The sequence below is a fragment of the Neomonachus schauinslandi genome, chromosome 6 (assembly GCF_002201575.2).
Source record: "Neomonachus schauinslandi chromosome 6, ASM220157v2, whole genome shotgun sequence".
NCBI classification, from domain to species: Eukaryota; Metazoa; Chordata; class Mammalia; order Carnivora; family Phocidae; genus Neomonachus; species Neomonachus schauinslandi.
Window position 1 is genome coordinate 128,632,908 of NC_058408.1, and position 12,833 is coordinate 128,645,740.

Genomic DNA, 12,833 nt, shown 5'->3' on the forward strand with positions numbered 1-12,833 from the left:
TCCCTGCTCAGCGGGGAGTCTGCTTTTCCCTCTACCCTCCCCCCCTCATGCTCTCTCTCTCTCATTCTCTCTCTCTCTCAAATAAATAAATAAAAATCTTTAAAAAAAAAGTTTCTTTAAAAAAAAAAAAGGTGGCCTTTGGGCAGTCTTGGGACTGATGGGGTACACTGACATCTGGGGTAAGAGAGTCCCAGGGACAGGAAACAAATAGCAAGTGCACAGGCTTCTCAGGGAGCATCCCTGAAGTGAATGAGAAACGGCTAGGAGAAACTGGCTGAAGCAGCAAGTGATGGGGTCAGAGAAATAAGGAGAGACAGCACACCCTTACGAGCCTTGTGGGCTATTGTAGGGACTGTGGCTTTTACTGTGATGAAATGGGAAGCCGGGTGAGGATTTCAAACAAAGGAACAACAGGATTTGACTTAACAAGACCACTCTGGCTGCTGGGCTGAGAAGGGAAAGAGGCAGGTGTGGAAGAGGAGGGACCCATAAGAGGCCATTGCTATTACCCCTACCAGAAATTAATCAGAAACGTCTGACCTGTTTACAAAAAGGGAAGAAAATGTGCTTGCAGAATTGAAAAAAAAAATTATATTTTGGGTGTTTAAGTTGCAACAAGAAGACCAATTTGGCAGTTACTTTGCTACAGTGCCTCCTCCAGACACAGTGGTTTGGGAGTCCTGGGGAGCTGGGTCTTCAGGGTTTTTTCCTCCTGAATTTTAAGTTTTCTTTTAAAATTTTTATTAAGTAATCTCTATGCCCAATGTGGGGCTCGAACTCACAACCCTGAGATCAAGAGTCACATGCTCTATCAACTGAGCCAGCCAGGCACCCTCAGCATCTTTTTCTCCTAAGTAACCCATGGACCTAGCAGGATTTGGTCAGTGTGATTAGTAAGCCCTGGGCAGGCGCCAGGGTGGGTCAGTTGGTTGAGTGTCAGAGCTTGATTTCGGCTCAGGTTGTGAACTCAGAGTTGTGAGATCGAGCCCAGCGTGGGGCTCTGTGCTCAGCGCAGAGTCTCCTTGTCCCTCTCCCTCCTCTCTCTCAAATATTTAAATAAATAAATAAATAAAATCTTTTTAAAAAGAAGAAGAAGCCTTTATGGGTCTCTTAGGATGTCTGCCCCCTGCCATTTCCCAAACTTGCCTGGCTGCCTGTTAGAGATACAGATTCCTGGGTCCTGTCCCTTCAGTAAACATGGAATGGGGCCCAGGGATATACACTTTCAGCAAGAATATGAGAGAAATCTTCTTTTTAATTTATTTTATTATTATTATTATTTTAAAGATTTTATTTATTTGACAGAGAGAGACGCAGCGAGAGAGGGAACATAAGCAGGGGGAGTGGGAGGGGGAGAAGCAGGCTTCCCACGGAGGAGGGAGCCTGATGCGGGCTCCATCCCAGGACCCTGGGATCATGACCTGAATAGAAGGCAGACGCTTAAAGACTGAGCCACCCGGGCGCCCCTTATTATTTTTTTTAAAGACAGAGCAAGAGTGCGAGCGAGGGGGAGGAGGCACAGAGGAAGAGGGAGAGAGAAAATCTCAAGCCGACTCCACGCCGAGCATGGAGCCCAACTTGGGGCCCCATCTCATGACCCTGAGATTATGACCTGAGCCGAAATCAAGAGTTGGATGCTTAGCCGACTGAGCCATGCAGGTGCCCCTTCTTTTTAAATTATTGGGGTAAAATCGGTATATAATATTATATAAGTTTCAGGTATACACTGTTAAATTTGATATTTGTGGAGTGTACAAAGTGATCACCACCATAAATGTAGTTACCATCAGCACCATACAAGTGAGCACTTTCACCCATTTTACCCAACCCTAACCCCTCCTGCCTCTGGTAACCATCAGTATGTTCTCTGTATGTATGAGTTTGTTTTTGTTTTGTTCATTTTGTTTTTTAGATTCCACATATAAGTGAAATTGTACTGTATCTTTCTTTGTCCTGTGACTTATTTCACTTAGTATTACCCTCAACTCTATCTATATTGTCGCAAATGGCAAGATTGCCTTCTTTTTTTTTATGACCCAGTACTATTCCATTGTATTTCCATATCTTGGCTATTGTAAATAATGCTTTTATGAATATAGGGGTGTGCATATATTTTCAAATCAATGTTTTTGTATTCTTTGGCTAAATACCCAGAAAAGGAATAGTTGGGCCATATGGTAATTATATTTTTGAATTTTTTGAGGAATCCTCATATTGTTTTCAGTGGTGTTGGCACCAAGTTGATTCCCACTAACAGTGCAGGAGGGTTCTTTCCTCCACATCCTCTCTAACACTTATTTCTTGTCTTTTTGGTAATAGCCATTGTAACAGGTGTGAGGTGATATTTCATTGTGGTTTTGGTTTGCATTCCTCTGATGATTAGTGATGTTGAACATCTTTTCATGTGCCTGTTGGCCATCTTCTTTGGAAAAAATGTCTATTCACATCATCTGCCCATTTTTTAATTGGGCTGGTTTTTGTTGTTGTTGTTGAGTTGCGTGAGTTCTTTATGTTTTGGATACTAAAGCCTTATCAGATATGTGATTTGCAAAAATTTTCTTCCATTGAGTAGGATGACTTTTTGTTTTTTTTGGTTTCCTTCACCGTGCCAAAGCTTTTTAGTTTGTTGTAGTCCCATTTATTTATTTTTGCTTTTGTTTACCTTGCCTTTGGAGTCAGATCCAAAAAGTTTTTAAAAATCACTAAAGCCAATGTCAAAGAGCTTGCCACCTTTTCTTCTCAGAATTCCATGGTTTCAGATCTTACATTAAAGTCTTTAACCCATTTTGAATTAATTTTTATGTATGGTGTAGGATAGTGGCTTAATTTCATTCATTTGTATGTAGATGTCCCGTTTTCCAACACCATTAATTGAAGAGACTGTCCTTTCCCCATTGTATACTCATGGCTCATTTGTCCTAAAATTAATTAACCATGTATGTGTGGGTTTATTTCTGGGCTCTCTTTGCATCCCATTGACCTATGTGCCTTTTTAATACCAATACCATATTGTTTTGATTACCATAGCTTTGTGGTATAGTGAGAGGGTTCTTGACTTGTAAGGTGGGGAAAGTGCTTCACTATAACCTTCCCACCTCTGGCACAGCTTTTGGGGTTTGCGGACCTGAAAAGTATTGCAGGGTGCCCACGTGGCCGGCAGGTGGCGCCATATGACCACAAAGCTGCAGAGTGAGAGCATCCCATAGCGAGAAGTGAGTCTCCAGAAGAAACCGGTCAATAGGTGCTGGGGCTACCGAGCCGCCGCTTATCTCGGGCAGAGCGGCGTGGACAAGTAGAGGTGGGTGGCGCAGCCGGTGTCCCGCTTTTCAGGCAGATGTGCATCTTAAGACCTCCCTAGTCTGTTTCTCGGACCCATGGGGCGGCCCTCTCCGCACGAACATTGAGCACTGCGGGAGCCGGCAATGCGGTGCAGCGAAAAACCGCCTAACACCACGGGAGATTAGCCCAACGCTGCCTACCCAGGTGCGGGAATCTACTACCGAAGCCCCTCAGGGAGCGCCAGACCCACAGACGGCCCCTTTTCATTGGTAGCTGGACTTGAGGCCCCGCCCCCTTTCGTACAGCCCTCATCTGTGACTGGCTCTCGGGCCCCAGCTGGCCACACCTCCTCCCCTCGCACATACACAAGAGTCACGCGCCTTTCAGTTGGAAACTTGGCGTGCTGAGGGGGACGGTGGCCTTCATCGCCCCACCCACCTACCTTGCTATTGGCCCGCTGCTCCGCTCATGACCACGCCCCCATTCCAGCCCCCTGGCTGGGAGGGTGGGCACCTGCGCGTGATTGGCTAGTCCGCCTGCCTCTCGCGGGAGCGGCTGGCGCTTCCCCCTCCCTTTTTCCCCTCCCGCGAGTCTCCAGGTTCCTCAGCTAGCCGAGGCCGAGTCAGTGTCAGTCAGGGAGCCGGACTGCTGAACAGTGTGTGCGGACGCTCCGCCGCAATCTCGCCCAGGGGCCGGTGCCTGCGCTCGCGCCGCCGGGTGGGAAGGATGAAGCCGCAGCTGGAGCAGCCACCCTATGATTGGCTGTGTCGCTTGTGAACCCGAAGTAAAGATGGCGGGCGGGCAGGCAGCCGCCGCACTGCCCACTTGGAAGATGGCGGCGCGCCGCAGCCTCAGCGCCCGCGGCCGGGGGGTCCTGCAGGCAGCGGCGGGCCGGCTGCTGCCGCTGCTACTGCTGAGCTGCTGCTGCGGCGCGGGCGGCTGCGCAGCAGCGGGCGAGAACGAGGAGACGGTGATCATCGGGTTGCGGCTGGAGGACACGAACGACGTGTCGTTCATGGAAGGGGGGGCGCTGCGGGTGAGCGAGCGGACCCGGGTCAAGCTGCGGGTGTACGGGCAGAACATCAACAACGAGACGTGGTCCCGCATCGCCTTCACGGAGCATGAGCGGCGGCGCCACAGCCCAGGCGAGCGCGGGCTAGGGGGCCCCGCGCCGCCAGAGCCGGACAGCGGCCCCCAGCGCTGCGGCATCCGCACCTCAGATATCATCATCTTGCCCCACATCATTCTCAACCGCCGTACATCGGGCATCATTGAGATCGAGATCAAACCGCTGCGCAAGATGGAGAAGAGCAAGTCCTATTACCTGTGCACATCGCTCTCCACACCAGCCCTAGGCGCCGGCGGCCCGGGGTCCGCGGGTGGCGCCGTCGGGGGCAAGGGCGGCTCCGGGGTGGCCGGGCTCCCGCCGCCCCCGTGGGCCGAGACCACCTGGATTTATCACGACGGCGAGGACACCAAGATGATTGTGGGCGAGGAGAAGAAGTTCCTGCTACCCTTCTGGCTGCAGGTGATCTTCATTTCGCTGCTCCTGTGCCTGTCGGGCATGTTCAGCGGCCTCAACCTGGGGCTGATGGCTCTGGACCCGATGGAGCTGCGCATCGTGCAGAACTGCGGCACCGAGAAGGAGAAGAATTATGCCAAGCGCATCGAGCCCGTGCGCAGGCAGGGAAACTACCTGCTGTGCTCGCTGCTGCTGGGCAACGTGCTGGTCAACACCACGCTCACCATCCTGCTCGACGACATCGCCGGCTCAGGCCTCGTGGCGGTGGTGGTCTCCACCATCGGCATCGTCATCTTTGGGGAAATCGTGCCCCAGGCCATCTGCTCCCGGCACGGCCTGGCTGTAGGGGCCAACACCATCTTCCTCACCAAGTTTTTCATGATGATGACCTTCCCCGCTTCTTACCCGGTTAGCAAGCTGCTGGACTGCGTCCTCGGCCAGGAGATAGGCACTGTCTATAACCGGGAAAAACTGCTGGAGATGCTCCGGGTCACCGACCCCTACAACGACCTTGTTAAGGAGGAGCTGAACATCATCCAAGGGGCGCTGGAGCTCCGCACCAAGACAGTGGAGGACGTGATGACTCCGCTCCGGGACTGCTTCATGATCACCGGCGAAGCCATTCTGGACTTCAACACCATGTCGGAGATCATGGAGAGCGGCTACACACGTATTCCAGTATTTGAGGGGGAGCGCTCCAACATCGTGGACCTCCTCTTTGTCAAAGACTTGGCCTTCGTGGATCCAGATGACTGTACTCCCCTGAAAACCATCACTAAATTTTATAACCACCCCTTGCACTTTGTTTTCAATGACACCAAGTTGGACGCTATGCTGGAAGAATTTAAGAAAGGTGGGAAATTTTGGTATCTTTCATTGGCTTGCTTTTTCTCTCTCCATCCTCCTCCCTACTTGAGCCCTCTACCAACCCCCCAAGGCGAGTTGACCGGAATTTCTCCTCTCTCTTAATTGCAAAGTTGAAAGGGTGGCGTGGATTTGGGGATGGATTGAACTAGTAAGAGCTTCTAGGTTTTTTTTAAAAGCACAAGGCTAACGTCACTGGCTTTTTCGCATTTCAAAAAGCAGGCGTTCTATTTTCTGTGCATGATACTGCCTGCAACTCTGGTCTTGAGGGGTCTGCTGCATTCATTGCCCCAGTTCTGAGTGGGTGGTTGCAAATAGGGGCCAGCTAATGCCATGCTGTGACATCTGGCTGAGATGTACTCATCTCCGGCGTTTGGAAAACATTTAAATAGGTTTAGAATATCTATAGGTTTAGGATTTAGAAAATCCTTTTCCTCCTTAAACATTCATTGACATTTCAGAGATTGGAAGTGCCTTTTCAGTAGCTCTGTTCCTGGTTGTCAGGCCACCTGTGGGGCAGACCGAGGTCTGCCTTTGGAGATAGGGGATGGGTTAAGCCAAATATCACCAAAAAGGTTCACTCATCCGGATGTGACTCGCCTTAGCTAGAAAAGAGAGTTTTTTAAAAAGTAAAGTTAGTTATTAATGTATGACTTAGAAAGACTAGGGGTGAGTTAACCTTTTATGAGGCTATCTTGTCTAGCTTTCTTCACTATTTGTTTATCTTTACTTGACAAATAAAATTTCCCAAACCAAGTGTGGTTTTGGCAGAGATCTTGAACATTTAACAATGGGATGACGCCCTCTGTTGTGGTTTATTTATTTCTTGAGTTTTTTTCTGGTTTGTAAGTGTTCTTTTTGACCTTGATCACTTGGTATATTAAGTTCAAGTTTTTAAAAAACCAAGTCAGTGCTCACTGTTCTGGGGAGTTTTAGCAGGGAAGAGAGGTGCAGAGTCTGATGTGCTCACCTTTCTTGCATGGTGGTATTTTTTGTTTGTTTTACCATGTAATGAACAGGCAAATAGCAACTCATGCAATTATTACTGAAATTCTGTCTTTAAAAAAGTTTCCAGTAAATAGTGTTGCCATTTGAAAATCAAGGGCTGCTGAGCTGTTTAATTGCTGTGGTGCTAGTGCAGGTATTAAAATGTGTATGTAACCTTTAATGACTTGCTAGTCCTCAAAACTAAGTTTTCCTTCTGCAAATAGAAATTTGAGCGCTCAGAGTGGTCTCTCCACCAAAAAAGGCTGTGTTTAGTAAGTGTTGACAGCTCACTGAACGTGGTGATCTGAACATCCCCATAGAGCGTGTGTTTGCCCTAATTCCATTCTCCTGGCTGAATGGTGTCCTCTCTGGAACGGGATCACATTGCAGTAATTTTCAGATAAAGGAATAGAGCAGAATGTGCTTCAGAGATTGGTAATTTGCATTTAAAAGCAGAAGGAGATTCTTCTGGATTCTTAAACAGTAAAAAGAAAATGTCCATTATCTAAGTGACAGAGCTTCTTTTGGGGGGTGTCATTATCCTTTCACTGCTAAGCTGTTAATTAGAGCATCTGACCAATCTCTTCTTTCATTTTGCAATAATATATCTAGTACAGAAAGATACCTTGCAGTGCTTGAAAATGCCTCTGAAATACTTTCTTTCTGTTGCTAGGTTTTGCAACATTGAGACAGATAATTTATTCCATGATTTTTTAATTCAGAATTTTTGCCTATCTCCTGATGGATTGAAACACTAGTGTGTCCTCCCTGCTGAATGAAGCCTTTTCTTCACTTCTATATCTTTTTTTCTTGGAGAATTTAGCTCTTTACCTTACAACTCATTAATCTTGCCCCTACCTCAAAATTTCAAAATTTGCATCATTTTGAAACTTGTTTTTGGTTGTCCTTGAACAATATTCCTATGTATTTTCTGTGGTTTATTTTCAGGAGGAACTCTTTCTCCCCAATGTTACCTCTCACGGTACCTTTAGATAACGGAGTTACTAATATTTTCCCATGAATTTTTGAAAAATAATAATGCACAGAACTTTTTGTCCTTAACTAGAGTGATATGTTTGGTTAAGGAGATAGTACAAGTTAAAGGTACACTCAAGTTAGTGGCATGTTTGGAAGAGCAGGCAAAGACAGTAGGTTGCAAATGGGAAATTTCAGCCATGATCTTAGAAGGATAGAGTGGGTGTTTGTTACTTAAACTGTAAGAACCATTGATTTTTCACCTTCCCCTTCTTGATCTTTTTTTGATGAGTTTGGTCACTTTAACCTTACTAACGGCTGTGTTAGTTCTTTCTTCCCTGTGACTTAAAATATTTTACCAGATACTCTTTTGTTTATTTTCTAGTTCACTTTGAAATACTGTGAACAGTCAACCTTTATTGTTTTTTCTCTATTGAATGATGGTGTATGGGATGGTGTGAAGGCTTTTTCTTCCTCTCTTTCCTTCCTTCTCCTAATAATACCAATTGTAACTCCCTCAGACTGTTAGAACATTAATCCAGATCTCATTGAAAATTGCCCTTCCCAACTAAGAATGTCTGCCTTGAAGTCTTTTCTTTATAGAGCTGTACATCATCAGTGTGAGTTATGCTTTACCACCGAGGGGGAAAGGTTCCCAATGTGGAAAGAAATGAAAAGCTACCTTTATATAAGAATGTGTGAATGTCTTCTTTCTACTGATTAGAACTTTTTGCCTGGCTACTTGGAAAATCAGCTTTCCTTGAGGTTGGAAGACAGTCATTATACTCATTTTGCAGTTAGCTTTTTATTTATTGACTGCGCCAGGCACAGGGCTGAATGTTTTACACGAATTACCTTGTTTAAATCTCACAGTGGCCGAGTGAAGCCTTTTCTCCATTTTACAAGTGAGGAAATTGAGGCTCAGGTTACATGATTTGTTCAAGGTCACACAGTAATTTGTTGATATGGGTTTTAACTCAGGTCTGTGTGACAACCAAACTGGAGCTCTTAACTACTCTAGGCTTAACCATTACACTGGTCCCCTTGATTCTGATCTTACATTTCTGGTTTGAGTGAGGGTGAAGTTTGGTCTTTTGTCAAAGCATTGCCTCAGAGCTAGTTGGGCAACAGTCACAGAAATGTATTTAAACATATAGATGGCTTTAAACCCAGTGCTTCTGTGATGGTGTACATAACAGTTGGTTTCCCCACTTTTGCCATTAAAACAAATCCGTTTCTTGGCCTTTGTGATCCTAAATCTAAAGAATTCTTTTCCATGCCAAGCATCAAGTTTCATTTTGGTGAAAATGTTTTATGCTAACGTTATAATGTACTAGTGTGGTGCTTTAATGAAATATTCTACAGCTGTTTTTCTGATAGCTAAAGCATGCAATAATGCTTCACTCTTGTTTTTCATCTGTCCTGCTGCAAGGATGACTCAAATTCAGTTTTGTGTTGTTTTTTTTTTTTTTTAAAGATTTTATTTATTTGAGACAGAGAGAATGAGAGAGAGAGAGCATATGAGAGGGGGGAGGGTCAGAGGCAGAAGCAGGCTCCCTGCCGAGCAGGGAGCCCGATGCGGGACTCGATCCAGGGACTCCAGGATCATGACCTGAGCCGAAGGCAGTCGCTTAACCAACTGAGCCACCCAGGCGCCCCAGTTTTGTGTTTTAATCTTGATTTTATTTGCATTTTTGTTGCCACCTATATAGTAATTGATTGGTAATGAGCATCTTTTACAGCTGTGCCCCTCTGTGCTCCATGCAATCGTTCTCTTTTTCTTTAGTTACTGTTGTAGTTACTTACAATTTTAAATAAGAGGATAAAAGTAAACCCCAGGAGAAGATTATGAGACTTCTAGAAAAACTGTCTTGAAGCAAAATTGTGGAGAGGAAGGAAAGCTAAATTGAAGGTTGCTACCTTTGTATGCAGAAAGACACCAGAGGTTCTCCATTGACCTGACAAAACCTTCCTTGTAAAACATTGTGGACTCTTGGCCACCCAGTTGACTCTACTGGGGTTGAATTTGAAGAATTAGTAACTAGTTATTATTGTTTTGTTTTGTTTTTTTTCTTTTTGCTTTGTAACAATTGCATTCCAGTATTGCAGAGCATGCAGTTTTATAGCTGCTAGGGACTTAGCCAGGCTATTTTCTAGCTTTTCCTTAACCAGGAACAGGTAGGATCACCAGATAATGTTCCTTAAGGGAAGAGTGTTTTCACTTAAACACTGTTTAAGTGTTTTCACTTAAAACACTAGGTATGCAATTCTCTCTTCCTATAACACAAGTCTTTCCATATCAGTATGATGAGGGTTTAATGTTGGAAACTTTTTTCCTCACCAAACAAAGTGTTTCACTTGCCTAGAATCTAGAAGGATGTTTTTATTGGTGTTTGAAGGCATGAATGAATGATGGCAGGGATGGATGGGTGGATATATTTGCTTCTATGATCTTGTATGTTTAGTAACTTTGTACAGTAACAGTGTTAAACTATTATAATTTCGTATGTTTTTAGATCATCACTATGAAATATCCAGCTAGTGTAGAATCAGAGGTGGAAGGCAGGCAGCTTGAGGATCATCTCCAGTGTTTGATAAGAACCACTTGGATCACTTATTAAGAATAAGGTCCTAGGCCTCATGCAGAGGTGTCCTGAAGCAGAATCTAGGGAAGGAGGCTTGGGACACATATCTTTAACAGTTACCCTACAGTTAGGTGAGTTTAGAAAACGTTGGCCTAGTCATCCTTGTAAATAAGGAAAGTACACTCTGAGAAGGAAAGTCTTATAAGTGACTTGCTCAGGGCTACCCACCTAGTTAGTAGTATCCATGTCCCTGTTTCTAGACTGGAGTTCTTTCCATTCCATCAAGCAGGCCTTCTGGTCCCAAGGTAAAGTTATTGTGGTCAGAGTTAAAGGTATCTTTGTCATTGAAAAAGCAAATATTCAGGTTTGCCATTGGTTTTGGCCCTGTGATTTTGATGTCAATATTTTTGACATCCCGGATTCAAGCCATTGTTGACAGGCATTTTGTTACACAGAATATAAATCTGAATGTGTGAGCTCATTTTATTTTAGCTTATTGCTTTGATTGAGTTTTTTACTCTGCTGAGGTCAGACTAGGTGGGTATTTTAGGAAATGGGTCTTGAGATTGCTTGAATCCTTAATAGTTAAATAGTAGGCCTTTCATTTGAGTTAACTTGTTTTGGATAGCCATGAATGATGTGTTTTCTTTTGATTGTGTCTTCTATGAGAGTAATTAAGATTGGACTTGGGAATTTAGGGCAAAACTTCTTTGGCTTTTTAAATTTTTATTCACAGTTCAGGTCTGTAAATTTCCCATTGAAATATTCATCAAAGCATTTGAAGTATGTGCCCCATGCATGCATCTATCTGTCCTAAGTGTCCTTTTTTAAAAATATAAGTTAAATTCTTACCGAGAATCATGCCTGATTTGGGAGGTTGTTTGTCATAATAGGACCATGGAAGCTTGAGCATAGCTTTTTAGGTCAGGAGACACCATAGTTGAATACCGGCTCTGACTTGCTATGGTTTGGATGAAACAGGGAAGGACCTTGTTCTGCTTTTCTCTTGTTTTTTGTGGGGATTACACACTACCACCCTCTCCCCACAAAGGGCCCAGAATTATTTAAATTTTGAAACATTCCAAACTACTGGGAAGGATCAGTTAATTTTAATTACTAGCAAATCTAAACACAATTTAAAATATCATTAACCAGGAAAACCCACAAAATAGACTGAACCAACATAATATTTATGGTTTTATTTGTTCTTGAATACTTAGACTTTAAGAAAACAAATCTCTGGACTCCAATTAGGTATTTACTTTAGTTCTGTATAAAGTAGTATCTTTCTTTCTAAGGGGCCTTATGTTCTAAGCACATATATTTAACTGGTAGTAAACTTCAATTCTCGTAAGCTTTGCTTGGAATATAAAGAATGTTTATTAAACTAAATACATGGAAATGGATTTACTAGGATTGAATACAATTTATTTTAGTATTCTCTTTTCACCTGCTTTTTCCCAGGACACAAATCAGAAATCCCCAATCCTACCAACATCAAAAAAGAGAGACACTAGGTGCACCTGGCTAGCTCAGTTGGTAGAGCGTGTGACTCTAGATCTTGGGGTTGTGAGTTCTAGCCCACCTTAGGTGTAGAGATTACTTAAAAAAAATTAAAATCTTTTTGTTGTTGGTTTTTTTAGGTGGTTTTATTAAAGCACGGGGACAGGACCTGTGGGGGGCAGAAAAAGAAGCCTAATCTTTTTTTTTTTTTTTTTTTTTTGGGGTTTTTTTTTTTTGAAGGGGGGTGGGGTGTTGGGGGGAAGAAAAGGTTGCCTAATTTTTTTTTTTTTTTTTTTTTTTGAGATTTATTTATTTTAGAGAGTGAGGGGGCAGGGCAGAGGGCGAGGGAGAGAGAATCCCAAGCAGACTCCACACTGAGTGCGGAGCCCGTCTCAGGGCTGGATCCCACCACCCCCAAGACCACAACCTGAGCTGAAACCAAGAATCAGAGGCTCAACCGACTGAACTTACCCAGGCGCCCCCCCCCCCCAAATAAAATCTTAAAAAAAGAAAGAGACACTAAGAAGCATTCTTTCAACATCACATACACTGGCAAGTCTGGAATGTTTACACAGAGGGAATTTAGGGGTAACACACTTTGGCCGGGGGAGCTAAGGGACGAATAACAAGCACCCACTGTAGGTGATATGTTTATTAGGTTGGCTTAGGGGTTGATGGAGATAATGGGGGTGCCCACTCCCCCCATTTTACATTAGTGCTACCACTGACTATAAGTACGGCTGTAATGATGGTGAGATCTTCATTTCTTCATACTTAACCACCCCATCCCCTTGCTATCAGACCTAGGTGGGGATACTTCTCTTTGAATTTATATCCTGTGGGGAAGATACTACTCACTAATGCAAAGGTTAAGAAAAATGTGCCCTTCCTAGATCTACTTTGGACAAGTAACTTACTCTCTTTAAGCCTCAGTTTTTTTCCATAGTAAAATGGGATGGTTTCTGACTCCTAGGGTACTTAGTAAGAATTAATGTGGTAATGAATGTAAAAATGCTTGGAGTAGTACCTGGCACTTAGTGCTCAGTTAACCATTATTTTTGTCATCATGATGCTATAGGCTCCTCATCGTTCTTGATCTTTCTTTGGACTAGGTATTG

General features: G+C 44.1%; 1 protein-coding gene across 5 annotated transcripts in view; it reads left to right on the forward strand.

Annotated features, from left to right (window-relative positions):
- The first annotated feature begins 3,979 nt into the window (after nt 1–3,979).
- CNNM2 (cyclin and CBS domain divalent metal cation transport mediator 2) overlaps nt 3,980–12,833 on the forward strand; it is a 141,118-nt gene continuing 132,264 nt past the window's right edge. For all 5 annotated transcript variants that reach the window (XM_021699562.2, XM_021699565.2, XM_021699564.2 and 2 more), the window contains exon 1: nt 3,980–5,654. In XM_021699562.2, coding sequence (XP_021555237.1) covers nt 4,034–5,654 — 1,621 coding nt within the window. In that variant the 5' untranslated portion in view covers nt 3,980–4,033. The remainder of the gene's footprint in view (nt 5,655–12,833) is intronic.